Here is a 21,799-nt window from a genome sequence, read left to right on the forward strand (position 1 = left end):
TTAACTTCATTGAAGGGCATCTTTCACCATCAAAATGTTGATTCATTTTAAATTGTGTGGGAGTGGGCTGTCTTTTAGGCATACAACAGTGTGTGGGAGGTATCACCTACTGTCAGTATGGTGTTTCTGTTGTCATTTTTGATGTTCTGTCACCCGTGGTTACCACCTTGGCGTGGTTGTGAGGGTTGTGTGCGGGTAAGCCTATTTGGTCCCTCGCCTTTTTGGTGGGTATGGGTTGTTGTGTTGGCCACCCTGTAGGTGGTGTGTGTGAGTTGACTTTTGGTGTTAGGAGGTCACTCTGCGTTACCACCTGAGAATGTGTTGGTGAGCTGACTTTATATGCTTGAAGTCACTCTGGGTATCCCATTTTCGTTGTTGTGGGAGTATGTTTATCCCACTGTTGGGGGTGTGTGTAATGAGAGCATGAACAGGAGGTCGGAGTCGTTGGTGGAGTCACTACGCGTGAGTCAGGGACCCCGCCATTGAGTGTTCAATCACACCTTTACCTCATTCTCCTACATCTGCACTCTTCACTAAACCTATGTCTCTTCTCCTTGGGGACTAACCGAACTAAGATGTTAAGGGCATTAAGTTCCAACAAATAGGGTCATTGTAGGGAGGGGCCCAGATACAGCTTTGAGTTAACCTGATCCCTTTTAGAGACTGCAGGATACACAGTCATGCGTAACCAGGGCCGCTGGAATAATGCGGCAAGAGAGGGCCAAATTTTGCGGCAGGGTTGAGTAAATTATGCAGTTAAAAAAAAGAAAACTATGCACACAGTTGGTAATAGTATTACTTGATTATATTCTACTTTTTACACATGTTAGGACTGTCTGGGCATTGGGTGCACCTCATTAGTACCAGTTTAACACCCAAATATAGCAATAAGCAACAAAAAACGTTTTAACCGTTTGAGGTAGAAACACATTTTTATTTTGTTAAAATCTGCAGATTATGCAGCAGATGATGGATTATGTGGCAAATGCGGTAAATCTACAATTATGTCAAAATCGCAGCGGATGAACAATTGCATAATTCCAGTGGCCCTGTACACGACTAAGTGACACCACGAAGGCAAAGGTTCTCGGTAGTTTACACCCTTGCCTCCTTACCTGTTCTATTTTACACCTACAGCGACACCCAAAAAAATATTTTTTGCATTCCTAGGAGAACTAAACACAGATGTGACACGCTATTTGCGCATCACTACGGGACATGTCAAATCCTTCTGTGGTCCCCAATTCTGTGTCTGATCCAGATTATTTGACTCGGACCCATCACAGTATTTATACAACAATTTAAAATCTTCTGATGTTCTTTTTGAATTTCAGTAGGCACAAACACGATACACATAACCACTTGTATGCATATGTTTGTAGGTATCACAAAAATGTTGCACTTGCCACCAACAAGTGGAGTAAAACATGCAATTTTCCACTCACCTCCCTGAGGTAATCTGAAATTCAGGCCCAATGACTACTTAAAGCTCATTCTTCCTACAACAATGTTTCCACTTTATGTACATTGACACTACAAAAATGATATTCCACTGCTGAATCAGTTATCTTTCTAATCAAATCTGATGGCGGCAGATACATCAGTAGGCAGGGAGATGCTGTTCGATGTCAGACAGAAAAAAACCATAAAGCTGATTTTTTATGCATGAACGGATGAATTATTCAGTACTGAATTATAAGATGTTTTTATGGTCTGTCTGTCTGTAATCTTATGACCCTGGGACACCCTGTGATAGTGTGTATGAGAGATTCATTTGGATACGAAGACTTATAAATGAATTTCTTTCTCAAAGTCAGCATATCACAATGTTTATGGGTTTGTTCTAAATTTTAGTGCATGCCGAGAGAAACCAATGGGACAAAGGAAAGTATGCTGTAGAACCATAACAGCCAAGACGAGATCAGGGAAGACTCACAGTCACCAAGCTCACCAGTCTGTTCCCCGGCTGCACAAGGACAAATGGCCCAAAAGTACAAACTGAAGCGTCAGGCGGAGAAGGCCATAGCATGGTCGGCAGCTGAAGCCTCTGCCCAGTGGCACTCAAGATTATTGGTTTTATGTTAAATAAAAAAAATACAACGCTTTATTATAACTTTACAAGATGCTGCACAGCAGCCACACTGCTCTACACCATCCCTTACATATATTCGCAAAGCCAATAGCTCTAGCTAAACACCTATATGGTCCCAAAGGCAAGACCTATTGGCTATCCCAATGCTTGTTTTTGTGGTTGTGGGTTGACATAGCTTTATCACCTTTGTGGGCACCGTGTTTCAGTTGATCCCCTTGTCGTCATTGTGGGAGTTTGTTTCTCTCACTGTTGGGGGTGGCTCTTTGGTGCAGAGCCTCTCTGGCCTACCAGTATTTTTGTAGTTGTGGGTTGACATAGGTTTGTCACCCTTGTGGGTGTTGAGTTGGCGTTGACTTGTTTTTGATTCACTTGTGTCTACCAACTTTGTGTGGTTGGTAGGTGAATTTCGCGTTTTTCAGGGGTCATCTCCAAGATGCCCTTGGGTGCAATTTTTCATTAAATCCCACACTGGCATCAGTGTGGGTTTAATGTAGGGGTGGGCGGAAGTAGCGTAAGGGACTTTCGCGGAGAGGCAAGGAGATTGAACCAATCGCCGTGCCTCTCCGCATATTTCCGTTACGCGCCTCCCGCCAGCCATATTAAATGATATTTAAAAGGCTAAAATTAAATTTAAAATTAAACTTATCTTATTGTGGGCGCATCCTTGCCCAGCGCGGCTTCTTCTTGGAACTGCGCATGCGGAAGGGGCAAATCTCCACACATTCCGTGGGCGGAACGGAGATGTCCGCTCACCCCTAGTTTGATGGGCTGAAAAGTTTGATATCAAACTTCCCAGTTTTCAGTAAAGCCATTATGGAGGTGTGGAGTTTGTAATGACAAACTCCCAGACCATATACTCTTTATCGCATTACTGCACTTATAATGTCTAAGAATGGACTTAGACACTGTAGGGGTACAGGGCTCACGCACCTGTACCCTCACCACTGGTATAGTGCACACAGCTGGAGGGGTGACTGACCTATGCCAGGGCAGTGGGTTGTAGGCATGGCACACAGGGATGCGTGCCATGTTGACTCTACACTTTGTTCTGCACCAAAACACTCAGCCTGCAACGGCAGTGTGTATGTGTAAAGATACAGGGTCTCTAAGGGTGGCACAATAAGTGTTGCAGCCCTTAGAGTCCTTCCCTGGTCACAGTGCCCTTGGTACCTTGTACAGGAGACTTACATGTGGCCAGGGAGTTGCCAATTTTGGTGTGCAACCATACAGATTTAGGGAAAGGGAATAGGCCTTGGGTACCTGGTTGGCAGGAACACAGGACACACTTAGTCAAAGAGCATTAACATCAGGTAAAAAGTGGGGGAAGGGGGCAACCATGTAAAAAGAGCCATTTTCCTACACTGAGTAGTGAGGATTGTCCTAGGAAGTCACATAACCCAGCCCTAGAAGAGAAATCATCACTGTGTGCTTGAGCTGTGAGGCAGTAGTGTTTAGCAAACATCTGTAGGGATGGCCATGTGGTCTTTGACACGTCAACAACAGTAACGCCACTGGCGAGAACAGAAGAAGCAGTCATGGTCCGAAGAGAATGGGCACAAAAACCAGCCAAAGGGTCTTTCTTGGCCAAGGCACAGCAGATTTTAATAAATACAAAGAAAAACCGAACGTGAAGCGGTATGCTTGGTCACTGCTTAGATCTTCTTAGCTCTGGTAAAGCCCCTCAAGAGCTGACTATCTACTCTGTCCTCTACATGTTTAATGTACCAATATACTAGATGCCTGGGGTTTAGTCTATGCAGCCGCTCCTCCCTGGAGGGATGGCATGAAAGGCAGGAACCATTTTTTGTAAGACAAATAGACAAGTATAAAGAACTTGTTTATTATGATAGTAAACTATGATGGATGACTTGTAAGAGAGGGCCTGCAATTAACTGACCGTCCAGGCCAAAGTACCAAGAAGATGTTTTTCGCAGTCAGAAGTCAGACTTTCTTGAGCATACTACCAACCGAGGATTAAGAAAAGTAACTGACACATTAAAACATAAAGAGAACAAAAACCACTTGAACAGACACAGTGCAGTCCATTACTGTCCCCATTTCAAGAAAACCAGCTGTGTTTCTTCCAGGCCCACCAGTGGGTCTAGCAAAGAAACATGTGACTGAACCACTTTTTTTGTTTGAACAAATTTTTATTATTAGTTTCCTTTTTTCATAATAGAACTGGTGCAGTACAGCAGGCATGTGGGATGATGGTACAGTCATTAACAGTACATCAATAAGTTCTTTCTGGGGGGTGAGAAAAAGACAGGTAATCCCGCAGCATATATAGTGTCCGCACATAAAATATTATACAAATCCAGTATTGAGTGCCATTTGCCACTATGCCAATAACCAAACCAATCCAAACCAGTTATTAAAACTCAGCCCAACATGTCTCAGTCTGCAATAAAAACAACAAAGAGTCCCCAACCTGACCCCCTCCCTCCCTCTGGTCTATTTATACTCTGCATATAACATTCGGATATACCTGTTTTCTGAGTCGCTGCATGCATCAGCACTTTACAAACAGCCTATCTACAATTGAATTACATGTACAGCTTCATGTAATAGGTAGAACAAAACCTTGCATTCACAATTGTTACGTTCGAGGTGAGTTCGGGACCCCACTTTTTATCTGTGATCCACTTCTGTATACAAATTAATTGATATTTCATCATTAAACAAATGTATTGTTTAATGAAAATGTCCTACCGTAATGCAAACCAACAGTGCCTTGGATGCTTAGGGTGGAGGCCCAATAACATGGCACAAAGTTGGGGTAAATTCAGGGCTTAATTTGTGCCGGAGCTTTCCGGTGCTAAGCACCGGCACTTAATTTTCAGGGCCGGGTCTTCCCTTTGATCTCGGATGTTCACTAAATTCACAGTACTGTCCCACTCTGATTGAAACTGCCAGGGCCCCTGCCTCGTCGTAAAATTAAATGTCACTCGGTTTTTGGAATGCGGTCCTCAGCGGGGGCTCCTCGGTCTAAGGAAGGAAGCGGCAGCAGGCTCTGCTCTCTCATTCATGCCGTGCCATCCAGTGATGCACAGAGGCAGGCGAGCACGAGCGGCTCCCCCACCCCTAGGCTGAATGAACTCTCTAAGCCTCCCAGTCACAGCGGAGCATGTGCCGGGGTGTGTTTGTGGGGGGGGGGGGGGGGGGGGAGAGGGGCTGTGAGGGAATAAACACGGACAGGGAGACAGACGGTGGGTGAAAGAGCGAGGTAGAGATGGAGAGACTACAGAGAGGTAGAATGGATGGACGAGAGGAGGGAAAGTGAGGGAGAGAGATGGGCACACGAGGGACGCGAGAGAGAAGGGAGAAGCTACGGGGAGCAGCAGGTGAGAGGAGTGAGGACCGAGGCAGGAGGGGGAGTCTGGGGTTTTGAGGGGAGAGAGGAGAGCGAATGAACCCCAGCGATGAATATGGCAAGGAGGGTAAAGGCAACGGGTAGAAGGGAAAAAGATGGGCAGGAATGAGGGAGCAAGTGAAGGTGGTGGTAGACGAGGTAATAGAGACGTAGCTGTAACAATCAAGGCTGTGGCCTGCACATACTGGTTCTGCAGGCTTGTGGTGATTGCAGCTGGCTTCTATCAGGCTGACTGTGCCTGCACTTCTGCTACAATGTATTCTGATGCCCGCCCTGCGGCACCGCTGAGGCAGGATGTAATTCAAAGTCTGCCCGGGGTGCCGTGGGGGGGAGGGGGACTTCACCTCCGGTCCTGTTGCCAGAGCGGGAAGTTTGCAAAGAAGGCAGCTAGCAGGCACTGGACTAGATGCGTTTGGGGACGGGGCGAGAAGGAGCCGGAGGAAAGATATGAAGAAATGAGGGCATATTCACGAGGCACACAGCAAAAAAAAAAATCACAAAGTCTGGGCTGGTGGCGGCAACTGGCAGAGCAGAGGAACACATGCTGATGCCATAAATCTGGGACAGGAGGCCTGAAGGTGAACCCCTCCACGAGTCTTGCGGTAGGGCAATTGACTTAACTCTGGGTACTGGTTAGAGGGACTGAGGCGCTGTCTGCTGCTCGCACTGACCTGTCCTCGCTGTGTCTGTAACTATGGCCTAGGCAAATTGAATTATGGCTGTGCCAAGCCAATCAGGCTCCTCTCAGTGAGAGAAGTGTCAACCATTTGCCTCAGAAATAGGTGATTGTACAGAATAAAAAGCAGCAAAAAGGAAGTAACGCTTGAATTAAATGACTACAGGTTGCTGGTTCATCGTTAATTTCTACCGGGTGAAAACGGAAAGCTGGTGTAGGCGAGGGTGCTTGTGAATGGCAATCTGTCATGGGGGAGGGTGGAATGGGTGACCCTTTGAATGAATGAAAACTCCACCGCAATGATTCCCTACACTGAGTGGTAAATAAACCTAAAACAACCCCCCTGGCTGCTTATCGTCGGGGCATCTGCCACCGTCGTGTGCTCAGAGTCATGGGACAAAAGGACGGGTAGAAAATGGGGGGAACCCTGTGCCCCCGCACCTCTATTCCACAGGGATTGTCCCAAAGTGCGCTCATCATGCAATACTGCAGCAATTCCCCGGGCGCAGTTATTTTGACCCAATCCGTAGCAGGTGTCTTGCGCAGCTTTGCAGAGTCCCTACACTGTCTGTATACACTCAGACGTGCTATTCCAGCCATATTAGCCAGAGGGACGGGAAAAATGGGAGGAGGGTATCGGCTGGAATTAAATATAGACTACTGCATATGAATCATTTGGCCGTACAGCAAAATCCTCTAAAAATGAATGGGATGCAAGTTTGATGGAGTAGAATGATATTGAAATGTAGATAGTAGCTATAGATAGAGCTATTGCAATAGACACCAATATTATAGATCGAAAGGCTGACATCTAAGATTACATTTGCGAGCCTGGAAAGTGGTAATCACGGGTGACTGCTGTAATGCTAATAACTGATTCCTAGAGTTTCTTGTTGCGCAAATGGGTGCAATTTCTGATGTTTATATGTTCCCGTCACCGTCATTGCTTTCTTTTGCGAACGAGAAACTGTCACTCATAGTCTTTGAAATGTCACTCAGAATTGCTCTGAAATGATAGAAAAGTCACAAATAGCAATCTAAAACCATGGCAGCAATAAACTGAGGGCTCTGGCAGGCGATAGACTATGGGGCTCTGGCAGGCAGTGTGGAGGCAGAAGGTAAAAGGCAGCAGCCCAGTTCTAGCCATAGTCGGCCGAAAATACAGGCTTCAGCCAAACTTCGATCAATTCCAGAAACACATTGAAGCATTACCCACTAGGAATGCTTTCAGCCAGGATCCCTCTTTGCCCGACTGACCTGCGAGGGCCAGATTTCTTTCCCGCTTCAAAAGAACTGTAAATATTGTTTATATGTCAGAAGTGTCTCATTAGTGACCTTAAAAATTGAGCATGATGATAACGCAGCCGGCCCTTGGGGTTGTAGGCTCTATGCTGAGTCAACTCATGATTTCGCAATAAAGGTCTTGGGAAAAAAAAAAGAAAACAAAATTGAGCATGATGCCCTTGATCTATTGCATCATCTTGTATTCTGGTCCCATGCTTAGCTGGTGATGGGAACCTGAAAGTGTGAGGATGAAACCTTGTTGCCAGTTAGGGCTTAATGTGTGAAAAAAACAGAAATGCAGGGGCCCAAAGTTTGTCTTTCGAGCCATTGGGAGAACTTCTGAATGTCAGTGTTGCAAACTACAGAGGCTGTCTGTTCTTGATTCCACCTCATTATGGCACTTTCTTCACTCTGCACCATTTTACTCTCTTGTTTGTTCTTTTTAAAGCCGGCTTTCTCCGTGTGTCTCTGTTTCCCTATCCTTCTCTTCCGCCATTCAATCTTATTCACCTTTCTCTCTCCTGCTCTGACTCAGTCTGATGTTGAACAATAAGTCCAGGTCTTCAAAAACGAGGGCTTGTTACCACCACCTGCAACAACTAGCACAAATTAAGCAGTGCAGTAAGGGCAGCACCCAGCGCTTAATTTCAGCTGGTGTTTTCTGGTGCTCGGTACCGGTACTTAATTCTCAACACCTATTTTCCGGTACCTATGAAAGTATGGCACCTGGCGGCACTGTCTCTCTAATTTTGAGTTAAGCACAGCAACAGATGTTTAATAATTTAATATACATTATATATGAATAGTATCTACTGCTCACACCATTTTTATAGCTTTAAGTGACTTGAAGTAGTCTGAATTGTCACACTTCTAGGTGAGTGATGATACTAGTTGTGTTGGTACTGCTATTAGCAGTACTGCCAGGGAGGGAAAATGCGTGGTGCAAGCTGCAATGGCATCCTGAAAAGGGTCCTGGCACTGGTTTACTGTGGCTGGAAGTTAACAACACACCCCGGCTGGATGCCTATATGTGACATTTCAATGGTTTATTGCATGGATCATGGATATTTATGTGTGACATTTCCACGTTTTTTGGCCTAGCCCTGTCCTGGATGCTTATGTGTGACGGATTATGGCATGCTTTCTGTTCTGGGTGCTTATGTACAACATTTCTATGCTTTCTGGCCTGGGTGCTTATGTGTGACTTTTCCATGCTTTCTGGCCTGAGGGCTTAAGTGTGACATTTCCACAGTTTATGACTTGGGGCTTGCTTATGTGTGACAATTCCATGGTTTATGGCATGGGTGCTTATATGTAACATTTCCATGCATTCTAGCCTGAGGACATGTGTGACATTTTCACAGTTTATGGCTTGCGTGCCGGGTGAGGGTGGAGCCAATAAAGGAGGTGGGTGGAGCTAGTGAAGGAAGTGGGTGGAGCTGGGGGAAAGAGGTGTGACCTCTGACAAACATTTGAGCACCTGGACTTCATATTGTACAAATTAAGCACTGGGTAAATTACATTTACAAATATAATGGGAGTGAAAAATAATATTTGAATCATCAACAAATTATATTTATCTTATTTGCCAATAGGTGTGAATGCGTTTAAAATCAACCATAATAAACTTCATTTAGATGCATTATTTGAACATACATTGTTAAGTAACATCACAACTAATTTACAAACACACTGAATTTTTTAGGATTCATAAAAATATTGTGGAACTGTTCTCTTCATAGTCTTCAAAATTCGGGAGGTATGGTTTTAGATATAGCACCAATTATCAGGAAAACAAATATAGTCACTGAAAAATACAGCATCAGTAATAAGTACTTGTCTAGCATGTACAGGCCTTATTTAAACGAACCCTTTTGCTACTTGACTTCATCATCTAGAAATTATCGGATTTTAACCCCTTTAGTGCTGCCGTCGGCCGTTGCGAGCACTACCTCTGTAGTGCTGCGCACATCCAACGGCCGACGCGCCCCACCCGTTTCTTAGAACGTTCAGCACTGGCGCTGAATGTTCGACGCAAGTCCCCACGTATAGTTAGAATCCATGTGAGACTGTGGAATGGCCACAAAATCAAAGAAGAGAAAACAAATGGCAAATGATTACCTGGTAATAAGAATATATCTGGTGACCTTTCAGCTGGTTCTTTGTCATTTTTGTAGATCTCCTAGGAAGGAAAGAATATACAGGTTAACTCAGTGCTTCAGTTATACTGGTTCACAGAAACAAGTGTCACTTAATAAAGCACACTAAACATATTTCATATTTCCTTCCAATACAAGCGTGTATCGAATAAGGTTAACCAAAGTAGTAAGCAAATAATAATATTAGTATTCACACCAAATAAGGGCCATTGTCAACAGTAATATCGTTCTTTTACATATGTATTTTATTTGAAAAAATCGCAATCACTGAGCCTTCATCAACCAAGCATCATTGATACATCTTTGTGGAGGAAGGTTTGAAGCATGTCCTCATGACACTTCAAATATCCTGCATGAGAGTCGCTGACAAAAGGAAAATAGGATTTATACAACATCTGGATGGAAGGATTGGTCAATTTCAGAAGATTCAATTTAAATTTGAAGATCCAGTTCTTAGCCCTTCCCTTCTCATTATCATGGATATCTGAAAATTCCACTCAGAGATTTGAAGGCAGAGCGCATTCGGGACTTTTGTCAAAAACAATGATGCAGTGGTGTGTTTTTCTTAAAGAAAAATAAGCAAAATGATTAACAATAAAGGTAAACAAAATGTACATCTTTTCTTATATATTTGTTTAAAGTTGCCAGTTTTAGCTTGGTCCTCTTAAAGTATTGACACATTAATACTGCATTTATACAACATAAGCAAGTATAGCCTCCAGTATGCCAGACCAGCAGCACACTTGCACGCATAACATACATACATTCACACATTCTCCCTATATCTCTTGGACTCTTTTGTACATTTGTACTCTGTCACACACACACACACACACACTGCCCCTCACACTTTTATTAGAAAATGTGCTTTTATTGTTAAAAAAGTTTGCCCTGCTGCTTCAGCTATACATGCCTTGCCTTTTAATAAAGCTTAATAAAAACATATTCTCTATACGCTATTAAAAAATAATAATATATTGCCTTGTCAATCTTTGTTACAGGTATGATGTGAATGAAAAGTGCTTTCATTTGGTTTCACTTGTAGATGGAGTAGTTTAGAGTATTGGAAATGAACTAATCCACGTTCTAACGTGTAATATCACAGCATCCAGCTGATCATAAAAAATGCTGGACTTCTTCGGCAACCATGGATTTCATCCAGTGACACTTTGCATTTTTGAGATCCAAATTACAATGTAAAAAAACCGATGCGTCACGGAATTAAACACTGTGCTGACTGGAAAGCCAGGAATGGCTGAAGGGGTCACAAAATCCTCAATCCAGCACCATACCCTAAAGCCTCAGCCCTAGTCTCCCTCCTTGTGCCATCCCGGATTCTCAGTCCACTCTCCCCTCTTGCACCAGCCCTGTTGTAGAAGATGGAATTAGGTAGGCATTTAGAACCACAGAAAGATCAGGTATTCTGTGAGTGCTTTTGTAGAAATGTGTATATTCATGAGAGTTGTGCAATTTTTATATGTTCAGACTAAGAGGTGTGCTCATGTTAATGCTGGGTGATGTTGAATAGTGTGAGTGAGTGCAGTGTGAGTGGTGCGAGTGCAGTGTGAGTGGTGCGAGTGTAGGGTGAAAAATATACTGACGTGGGTGTCAGGTGAGCTGCATGAATGCAATGTGAGAGGAGACTCCATGTGAGAGTCGGGTGAGAGGAGTGCATGCAGAGTGAGAGGAGTGAATGCAGGGTGTTGTGAGCAGTGTAAATGCAGGGTGGGTGGTGTGCCTGTGTGAGGTACAGGATGAGCGGCATGAGTGAAGGGTGATTCTGTGAGAATGGATGGTAAAGTGCATGGCGACAGGAGTTAGTTCAGAGTGGGTGGTGTGTCCCTATGAGTTCCGGCAGACTATTATTCCTGTGTGCAGGCAGGATGAACAGAGTGCCTGTATGAATGCAGGCTGAGAGTTTTGTCCGTGTGAGCGCATGGTGAGAGGGGGAAGTGCAGGGTAGGTGAGTGACTCCCGTGATGTGCTTGTTTGCATGGTGTGAGTGCAGGGTGAGTGATGTGCTCATGTGAGTGAAGATGTGAGTGAAGATGTGAGTGAAGATGTGAGTGAAGATGTGAGTGAAGATGTGAGTGAAGATGTGAGTGAAGATGTGAGTGAAGATGTGAGTGAAGATGTGAGTGAAGATGTGAGTGAAGATGTGAGTGAAGATGTGAGTGAAGATGTGAGTGAAGATGTGAGTGAAGATGTGAGTGAAGATGTGAGTGAAGATGTGAGTGAAGATGTGAGTGAAGATGTGAGTGAAGATGTGAGTGAAGATGTGAGTGAAGATGTGAGTGAAGATGTGAGTGAAGATGTGAGTGAAGGAGTGAGTGAAGGAGTGAGTGAAGAGTGAGTGAAGAGTGAGTGAAGAGTGAGTGAAGAGTGAGTGAAGAGTGAGTGAAGAGTGAGTTGTGGGAGGGACAGGAGTGCCTATGTGAGTGCACAGTGAGCGTTGTGACTGAGATTAGGGTGAGAAGAGTGATTGCAGGGTGAGGGATGTGACAAGAGTTTGGGTGTGAGTTAAAGTGCCTGGTGAGAGGAATGAATGCATGGGGAGTGATGTGTTTGTTTGAGGGAGACTGCCAAGTGAGAGTGACAGGTGAATGATGTGTCACATGAGTGCAGGGTGTGAAGTGTGCTCATGTGACCGCATGGTAAGAGAAGAATGAACGGTGAGAGTGTAGAGTAACAGCTTGAGTGCAGTGTGACCGCGGTGAGTGGTGAAAGTGACACGAGAGTGTCATGTGCGTGCAGGGTGAGCGGTGTGCTCATGTGAGTGCAGGGTAGGAGGAGGGTGAATAGCATGAGTGCATGGTGAGCAGTGTGAGTGCATGGTGAGCAGTGTGAGTGCAGGGTGAGTGATGAGAAGGAGCAGTGAGTTGTCTGAATGCAGGATGTACACCCAGGCAACTGGAGTAACTCAGCATTTTTTATTTTATTTTTAAGAGTTTTATATAGCACGAACTAGACCCGAGACATCGGGTATCAGAGAGCTTTACAAGAGCATGAGTTTAGTTACAGACGGGCACATTAATTTTTGTTAGGCACGGGAATATTACGTGATTTGGCCAGAATCACAGGATGTTGAGCGTTGTTGCCGAGCCTCGAACCCGGTTCCCCAGCTTCGAGCATTGTATTGACAGCTGGCGTAGGGTTTTACATATGTTAAACTATTGCTAATATGGCATCAATCATGGACAGAGGAAATAAATAATGTGCTGATCTTTCAACAAACTTTCAGTCTCCAGATAAGGGTTGCCAGCTGATATGATTTCTACTGGCACCACCGTATTTTGATGTTCTAGTCAGTACATCAATAAGCAAAATCACCTAAAGCCAGTACTTTTAGCACTTATCCGTGCATACTTAAAAAATCAAATACATATAGAAAGCACTTTTAAATGTGTTCTAGGGTTGCATTCATCAACCATGACTAATAATTACAGTTTAAGTTTAATTAAAAAAAAAGGGAAACAGAAGAAAAGTCATGTTAAAAATGAATGCATAGCATTTTATTTACTGCCCTATTTAGTTTCAAGGCCAGGCCTTCGCAGATTATTTAAACAAATGGCTCACATTTTTCTTCTGGAAAGGTTTCACCCCTATTCGTGAGATGCCTTTTCAGTAAATGCATTCTCACACTGTGGCAGTAAAAATAAAATACAAATTTAAGAAATAGGGAATAGGTAGCGTGGGGACTCAGGGGGTACTTGAACCAATAACCAAAACACAGCCTTGTTAGCCAGTTTTAAACGCATGTAAACGGGCTTTTAAAGACCTGTGAAAAAGTCGGGTGTGGCGGATATAAGAATCCAGACACTGCCCATCCGAGCAAACAACAGCACAAGATGCAGCAGCCCGGACTGAGACACGACAAGGGTGGGGGCTAAAAGCCCTTTTAACCATATGGGCATTGCGCACCTGGTCTCAACAGTAGCAGAGCTCGATACACAGTGACCGGAAGTAAATAACCAAAACCCAAAAAACGTAGAGCGAGCAGCAAGAAGTCAGACTGCAGGAAACCGGCATGGTGTTGTCGTGTCTTGGAGCCCCCACGTGTTCTTTTTCGGCACTGCCACTATTGGTGATACCCATGGCAACGGTCCCTCTGCTGGCTCTATGATGTCCTGCTTGAGCAGCGCTTCAATCTCTTCTTCTACCTGCGGTTGCAGGTGTATTGGCACTCGCCGGTGGTGTTGAGCTACTGGCTTTACTGCTTCATTGAGGTGCAGTGTTATTTGGCGTCCTTTTAACTTCCCTAGTCCCTGGAGTAGTTTGGGTTATTCTTTCAGGATGCTTTTCTTCTCTGACATGTTGTATGTCATTTCGAGGAGGCCAATCACCTGCGCTGTGACATTGCTCAACAGGCACGAGCCGGAATGTCCCCTTTCAACACGTGAATTTCTTCCTTTAGGGTTGCCTTTGTATGTCAGATTCACTGTGAATTTCCCCATGTTCGTCACTGGTGTCCTTGACCCCCACATGAATACTTCCACTTTTGACGGCATCAACACTGGCTTTACTTCCATCTTCTCATATTCTGACATGCACATGATATTACATGTTGCTCCGCTGTCTAGCACGAAGCGTGCTTTGTGTGGTCCCACCCTTATGGTCACAGACTCAGTCTTCTTTATATTGTTCTTGTTCACAAGGTGGATGCTTTCTTGATTCCTGCCTTCATTAGTGGGCATGGCAGCAGTGTCGGACATGAGGTACAGTCGTTCTACCTTTTCTTCTTCCTCTTCTTCTCCTGACTATCGGTCTTCCCAGTCTTCCTCTTTCACTTCTGAACTGCAGTCCTAGACATGCACTGGCAAAATGGTTGCTCCTTTTGCATTTCCTGCATGTTTGGCCCATTGCCGGGCACGTGCCTTTGTGTGGAAATTCAAGTCCACATCTGTAGCAGGTTGATTCAGGTTGCTGCTTTGTCACCTATTCGTTGTGCCATTTTTTCCAGCTGCTTGTGCGGTTGTTCTCTGCCATGCGGTGTGCTTGTTCGACTTGCCGTTCCTTTCCCCGCTCCATTTGCTTCGCTTGCGCTGTTGCTCTTGCACGGCCCTTGCCAGTGACAGGATCTTTCCAGTGAGGTTGGTTCCTTCAGGATTCTCGTACGGAAGTCTGTGTCACGGCATCCTTCAATGATGCGCAGGCGAATCGCTTGTTCGTTGTCATACTTGTCGAATTCCCAGTGAGTTACTAGTTTTCGCAGTCGCGTCGCGAAATCATCCAAAGATTCATCCATGTGTTGAAATGCTATTGTAAAGGTATATCGTTCAAAATCAATGTTTCTCTGTGGATCAAACTTGCTTGTTAGGCATTTTATTAGCCCTTTGTACGTCGACGTCTCATCTGTTGGTAGTGTTACTAGTAGATCGTCTACTTCATCACCTACTAGATTTAGGAACAGATCCAGTTCTTTGGCCTCTGTCACGTCTGTGGCGCGCATGTACCTCTCGAATCTCTTAATCCATCGCTCCCATCTGATTCCCACTTGCGGTTCTGATAGGTTGAATGGGAGAGGTCTGCGATATTTGGCGCTCTGCCTTTCGCTTCTTGGTTCAGCCATCTTTGTTTGCGGCTCTACTTCGATGCATCTTCAGATATTTCCTTCTTAATGCTTTTCTTCTCTCTATTTGCTCTTAGCGCACCTTTTCCACTATTGTCTTCTATTATTCCTTCCTTTATTATAGTGTTTTCTTCATTTGCATCTCTTTGTGCTTCATGTTCATCTATTTACTCCTTTTTATATTGTTATTTTGTTTCTTGCACTGCCTTGTGCGTGTTTTCCTGGCTTCAGTGCTCCTCTCAGCACTTTTTCTTCGCTTTTCTTATTCTGCCTGACAAAAATGGCCGCCGGTCTTTTCTGCTCTCTTATTGGTTCATTTTGCCCGACTTCGAGATGGCCGACGAGACTCTTGCGAGACTTCGCGGCCAATCCGAGCATTGCCTGGTTTCAAAATGGCCGCTCTATCTTCTCTAGCGCCGGTTGGCCAGTCCGCCTGACTTTAAGATGGCCGCTCTCGTGAGAGTTCGCGTGCTATTTCCGATCCTCGCGCTCACTCGGCTAGTTTCGTTGGGTCTTACCGGCGAGTGTAGATGCTTTTTTCTCTTGTCAGTTGCGGTCGGGGTGGGCTCCCGCTCCGTTTCTTTTCTTCTTTACGCGAACCAGGGTGGGCTCCTGGCCTAGCTGCTTCCGTCGTTTGCCACTTGATGCGACCCAGGGTGGGCTCCTGGTCTCGCTCCTTCAATCTGCTGGGCATTCGACACACGTGTGCTAGCCACCTTCGTCGCCAGATGTCGTGTCTTGGAGCCCCCAAGGATCACAGGAGATCATGGATTGGTTTTAGGTATGTTTATTTCTTATTTCCTTCACAGCATTGGGATGTGTCCTGCCCCTTGCCCTCTCTGTCCTGTTGTGTCCCGCCCTGCTCCCCTGACCGGAAGTGGTGTCCGGTGTCCTCCTTCCCACACTCCTGACCCTGGGTCCTAATGCCCACTGTCTAGGCACGACAGTTGTATGACGAACAATTCTCTTTTGACTGGAACAGCGGCCAAGTCTATAAAGGCAGGCTGTACATAGAATGTTTCATAGTATCCGTTCACTTCCAAGTTAAAATTCAGTGAACAGGTTTCCTTGTCGTTAGTTAGGCCATGACTACAGAATGACATCTTAAAAACAACAAAAAAATGTGTTTTCATATTTCATGCCTCTCGCATAGTAAGAGGTCTAATGGGACCCTCCACGCTCCGTGACGTCTATTAAACTCCCTCGAAATACCCAAGCAGCAGCGACACTATTTACAACCCCCTGGCCCCAAGCACAAGTAAAGAGGTATTCTGCAAGCCGGCTGTCTAGGAAACTGGAACGATTGATAGACTATGCGCAGTGTCACTTATCTAGCTGTATCTTAGTAATATAAATTCTGTAACCATCTGGAAACAACGCACTAAGTCAGTGAATAATACACAACATACAATAACTGCTGCACAACGGTGAAAATATCATAGCAACGCATGTGTATTTCGAAATACTTAAAAGATTTCACAACTGGCTAATTTACTCACAAACAAAAGGCGGGTGTGGTTCTATTTGCTATAGACCGGTAGCTTGCTCATTACCGGAGTTCTGTGCTCAGGATTTAAGACACTTTGCAATTTCTGAAGGCATACACTACAATCGTAGGGGGATCACAATTGCATGCAGTACATCAAACTATCCCATCCACTCTTTCGACAACTGCTACAGTGCCATTGTAAGCAGAAGTGGATGTAAGAATGGTAAATACATTCTTAAGTTGGCGATGTAGTAGTAGGTAATGTAGCCCATCGGATAATTTTTGTAGGTTGATATGGTCAGTATTTTGTACCTCAATAAAGTGACACACTCTCCAATTGCTATTAACTAGAATAACAAGCATCTGGATTGCAATAGGTCTTACATTTACGCAAGTTTGAGCTATTGGCATTGTAAATGACATTGCCTTTTACGTTTTGGTTTTTAAAAAGTAAACAAAAGTGTTCTCAAAGTCTTGCTAGTTAATGCAAGAGGAACAGCTTGGGGAAAAAAGTCACACACTGCTGGGCTATCTAGAGTCCCTTGTATTCTACATCTCTGCAAACTCTCTTACATTGCAAATAGAGCACTGGTTACAGAAATTCTGAATCAATTGCTCTCTCGAGACATACTCCTTATTTAATTAAATTAGTAGTAATCTACTCTTAACAAATCCTTGCTTCGATCGATCCTGAGAAATTAGCATCCCTTTTCCCAATAATTGGATGAATTATCTACTGCTAATTGAAAATTAAAACAACTTATATCAAAATAACATCACTAGATGCTCACACATAATTGCTTCTTCTTTTTTTAAAATATTTTTTATTAGGCAATCAAGTCAAATAAAAAAGCAATATAACAAACATACATTCTTTAGAGTGATAACCCGGAGCAATCATATAATCAAAGTATCTCATTATACATCCTACCATGCAAATTTGGCCTAAAAAGGAAAAAACAATAAAATAAAAAAAATAAAAAAAGGAAAGAAAGGAAAGAAATAAAATAAATAAATAAGTAAATAGAATAAAGAAAGATAAGTGAATAAATAAATAAAAATGAAAAAGAATGAAGAGCCGTACATTTTTACCCTCTTTAAACTGCAGTCAATCAATAAGGTTCCACTTGTAGCCTTTATACAAAATTTGTCCAATTTTTTTCCATTTTAACTACAGACTTTCGACTTCTATTCTTAGCCAGGGCCATTTCCATAGTATATATTTCGTGTAATAAGGTTATCCACTCTGCCCTGCATGGTGGGTTCGGTGATATCCATGCTCTAGCTACCACCAACCTAGCACAGGACAGCGCTATATTTAGCCAGCTTGTATTGTTGTTGCCCGTCGAGTGTAAAGAAAGTAAGACCATAGATGCAGTGGGTGGAGAAAAGATCAATAGTTTTTGATATAAAATGTTTTCTATGTCTTGCCAGAACTTTACCAGCATAGGGCATGAGTAAATCATATGAATGAGATCTGCTGCCACCAGATCACATTTAGGACATTTAGTTCGATCATAGTTTAAATTGTTCTGTGTCCATTTAGAAATTTTTTATGGAGTATGATATAATTGACTAACCGTCCTGTATAATTGTAACTTTAAGCTTGAAGAGTGAACTGATTTGTTAATACTCGTGAAAGCATTTGATATATTCTGTGGAGTCACATTAGTTCCTAGCTCTAGCGTCCATTTTTGTGACAATCTTGGGCAATCATCCGCATTATGCTGGCTAAGATATTTGTATCCCATACTAATTAACGATTTCTTTTTTGTATTATACAGACAACTCCAAATATCCGAGCTTGTAATTTTTTTCAGCTTCATTTTCCGTATTAAATAATCCCTAATTTGCATATATGTATATATCATGCCCCCTGGCAGAGTATAAAGCAACTGTAGAGTAGAAAACTCAAGAAAGCCAGCTGAGCCATATAAATCTCCCAGTATCTTAATTCCGTATATAGCCCAGTCTCTCCCTACCCTATCGTTGAAAATAGCAAGTAGCCCAGGATTGTCCCATAATGGTAGGTCTGTATGAAAAAAAGAAGTATCGCAGAATTTCATAACCAAATTAAAGACCCCTACCGAATCCCTTGCTGTCTTAAATTTAACTCGTTTAAAGAAATTTGGGTCTTGTACTCTTGCTAAGAATTGAGATGAGTTTGTACCTAACATAAATTTGTGGGAAAAAAAAGTTTGATTTGTATCTAATACGCCGTCCTAAAAATGATGCAAAAAAGTAAGACTTAAAGTCCGGGAATTCCAGTCCTCCTTTCTCTAAGGATAATTTTAGTATAGTCATTGATCTCCTAGGTTTTTTATAACTCCAAATAAAACTACTACAAATTCCTTCTAGTTTCCTAAAGAGTATATTATTAACTCGAAGGGGGATAGAACGAAAGAGATAAACATTTGGGCAAAATATTCATTTTAATCAAATTGATTAGTCCCAGGATATTTAGTGTATTTTATGCCATTTTTTGAACAACATTGTAACTTGTTTTAGTAAGGGATCATAATTTAATTTATTTATTTCATTAATTTGAGAAGAGATTTTCACCCCTAAATACACGGCCGAGCTGCATATCCCTGTAACTACTTGAGTAGTTTGATAATTCATAATAGTTTGTGTTTTATTAAAATTTAATTTATAGCCTGAAACATCGCCAAATTTTTTCGCTTCCTCTGTAATTCCAATAAGTGCATCTGTAACGTTTGTAGTATATATAGCAAAATCGTCTGCATATGCAGTTATTTTAAGAGTTTTATGCTCATGTTTTACCGGGATTATCTTCTCTTGGCTCTGAAGAGCGTTAATGAAAGGTTCCATGGAGAGAGCAAAAAGCAGGGGTGAAAGTGGACACCCCTGCCTGGTCCCCCTTAAAATTGCAAACGTTGGTGAGAGTAGCCCCGCATAGCTAATTTTGGCGTTGGGATCCCTATATATAGCCTGTATGCTTCTCAGGAACCGGTCTTTGAACCCAAACTGTATTAACACCTTCCACAAATAATCCCATCCCACTCTATCAAACGCTTTTTCTGCGTCCAAAAGTATCATTCCGAGTGGGGTGAGATTAGTTGAAGCTATATCAAATGCCGTAATTGCCATATTGACATGGGCCGTGGTGTCTCTTCCAACTATAAAACCATGTTGTTGTACGTTAACTAAATGTGGCATAAGAGATGCCAATCGTATTGATAGTAGTTTAGAATAAGCCTTGGCATCAGTATTAATTAAAGAAATCGGCCTATATGACCCACATTCCGTCGGTGGTTTCTTTTTTTTTTTTTTTAAACATGATTTTCGCCGTTTTCCAGGATTCCGGGGCTTTACCAGTTGTACCAATTGAGTTAACTACTAGGCAGAAGAGAAGGAGTATTTCTTCTGCACAGATTTTATATAATACCCTGTGTCCTCCCCTCCCGCTTTATTAGATGGTAAGGAGAGCACGGCTAAGCGAAGTTCCTCTATTGTATAATTCTCTTCTATGTTATCTAAAGAAACCTGATCTACATATTGTTTGGAAGGAAGATTATCATTTAAGTATAATTGAATTTGATCTGTACTTGCCCTAGTCTCTGGAGTGTATAATCCTTCATAGTAAGAAGCAAATTGTTCCATAATATGTACCGGCTGCGTGTACAAAGTATCATTAGATCCTTTTATGGATTTGATTAGTACTGAGGCACGGTCTTCAGCCACCTTATACGCCAAAAGCTTGCCTACTCGATCTCCACATTCATATTGAGAAACTTTGTATTTAAGTATCTTGCGACTGTTTTTCTCTATGAAAGAGCTTTTGACCTCTGTACGTAAGTTTACCAGTTTAGTCTCCAGAAGCAGAATATCAGACCTACTCCTGGTTCCAGTGCTCAGACAATCGACTAATTGCTTTTCAGTTTGCAAAATATTATCCATCAGTATCTTTGTCTCCTTTTTCCTTATTGCATTTTGTTTAAAAATATATTGTAGTGCTACTCCTCTGATTGAGGCCTTGCAGGCATCCCAAACTGAAAGAACACTAGCCGTATCCATGTTGTATGAGATAAACTCCTTAATATGTTTTTTAAGAGTGGTTACAAAAACCTCGTCTGTTAGCAAGTATCTTGGGAAAGTAAAAGGACGTCCTTCTTTTACCCTTAAGGCTACACAAAATTTAAATATTATGGGGTTATGGTCAGAGGAGATTTTAGGCATAACCTGCATAGATCCCCTACTCATTAGTTCGTCTGAAGCCCACGCCATATCTATCCTGGAAAAAAGTTTATGGGGAGATGAGTAGTATGTATATCCCGGTGTGCCTGGGTGGAGACTATGCCATATGTCTTTTATGTTATGTATTTTTGCCAATTCTAATATTGCTGCTCTTGTTTTGCACATACGTGAGAGTGGCCCTTTCTTAGTAGCATCCTGTTGATAATTTAGCACACAATTGAAGTCTCCCATTAGTATGAGCTCCCCCTCCCATGATAGCAATTCTATATTTAGCCAATCAAATAATCGTGGTTCATCTTTGTTGGAGCCATAGATAGCACAGAAAACATAAATGCAGTCTTCCATCCGTATTTGCATAATCGCCCACCGCCCTCCCTTGTCTGCTGCAGTTTTAATTACTTCGCCCCGTAAATGTCTTTTCTTTAAAATTGCAACTCCTCTTATCGATGCATTTAATGTTGTGCATACCACCAAGTCATATCCTAGCTGTTTCAAAAGTTTTTTATCCTTAAAGCAAATGTGTGTTTCAGATAGCATGACCACTTGTGCATCAAACAATTTCAATTCTTGAAAAACTAAATTTCTTTTAGTCTTATTATTCAGGCCTGCTACGTTCCAAGCAAGGCAGCTACAGTACATCATTTAAAAGAAAAAAAGACAGCAATCTCTGCCCCTGTCTTATCACTCTTTAAAGATTTCTTTCTTACTAGTAACATTTTATCTTCTTTGTGACTTGTCTTGCCATTTTTAAATGTTTCCCCTCCCTTCCTGCCTCCCACTCTCCCCCCCTCTGAGCTTCCCACCCCCCGTGACAAAGGAAAACTACCCCCCTTTATACCTGCTGCCGTTGGTTGGGCAGCCTCTTGTGGGTGCTGCCATCCGCATGCCCGCTCCCTACTTCCTTAAGTATATCCTTCCCCGTCCACCTACTTCTGTAAC

At 42.9% G+C, this 21,799-nt stretch overlaps 1 protein-coding gene across 2 annotated transcripts in view; it reads right to left on the reverse strand.

Annotated features, from left to right (window-relative positions):
* The window catches only part of MTMR12 (myotubularin related protein 12), an 813,877-nt gene that overhangs the window by 616,738 nt on the left and 175,340 nt on the right, over window positions 1–21,799 (reverse strand). For both annotated transcript variants that reach the window (XM_078674902.1, XM_078674903.1), the window contains exon 2: window positions 9,547–9,607. In XM_078674902.1, coding sequence (XP_078531028.1) covers window positions 9,547–9,607 — 61 coding nt within the window. The remainder of the gene's footprint in view (window positions 1–9,546; window positions 9,608–21,799) is intronic.

This window comes from Lissotriton helveticus, chromosome 2_1 (assembly GCF_964261635.1).
Source record: "Lissotriton helveticus chromosome 2_1, aLisHel1.1, whole genome shotgun sequence".
Classification (NCBI taxonomy): Eukaryota; Metazoa; Chordata; class Amphibia; order Caudata; family Salamandridae; genus Lissotriton; species Lissotriton helveticus.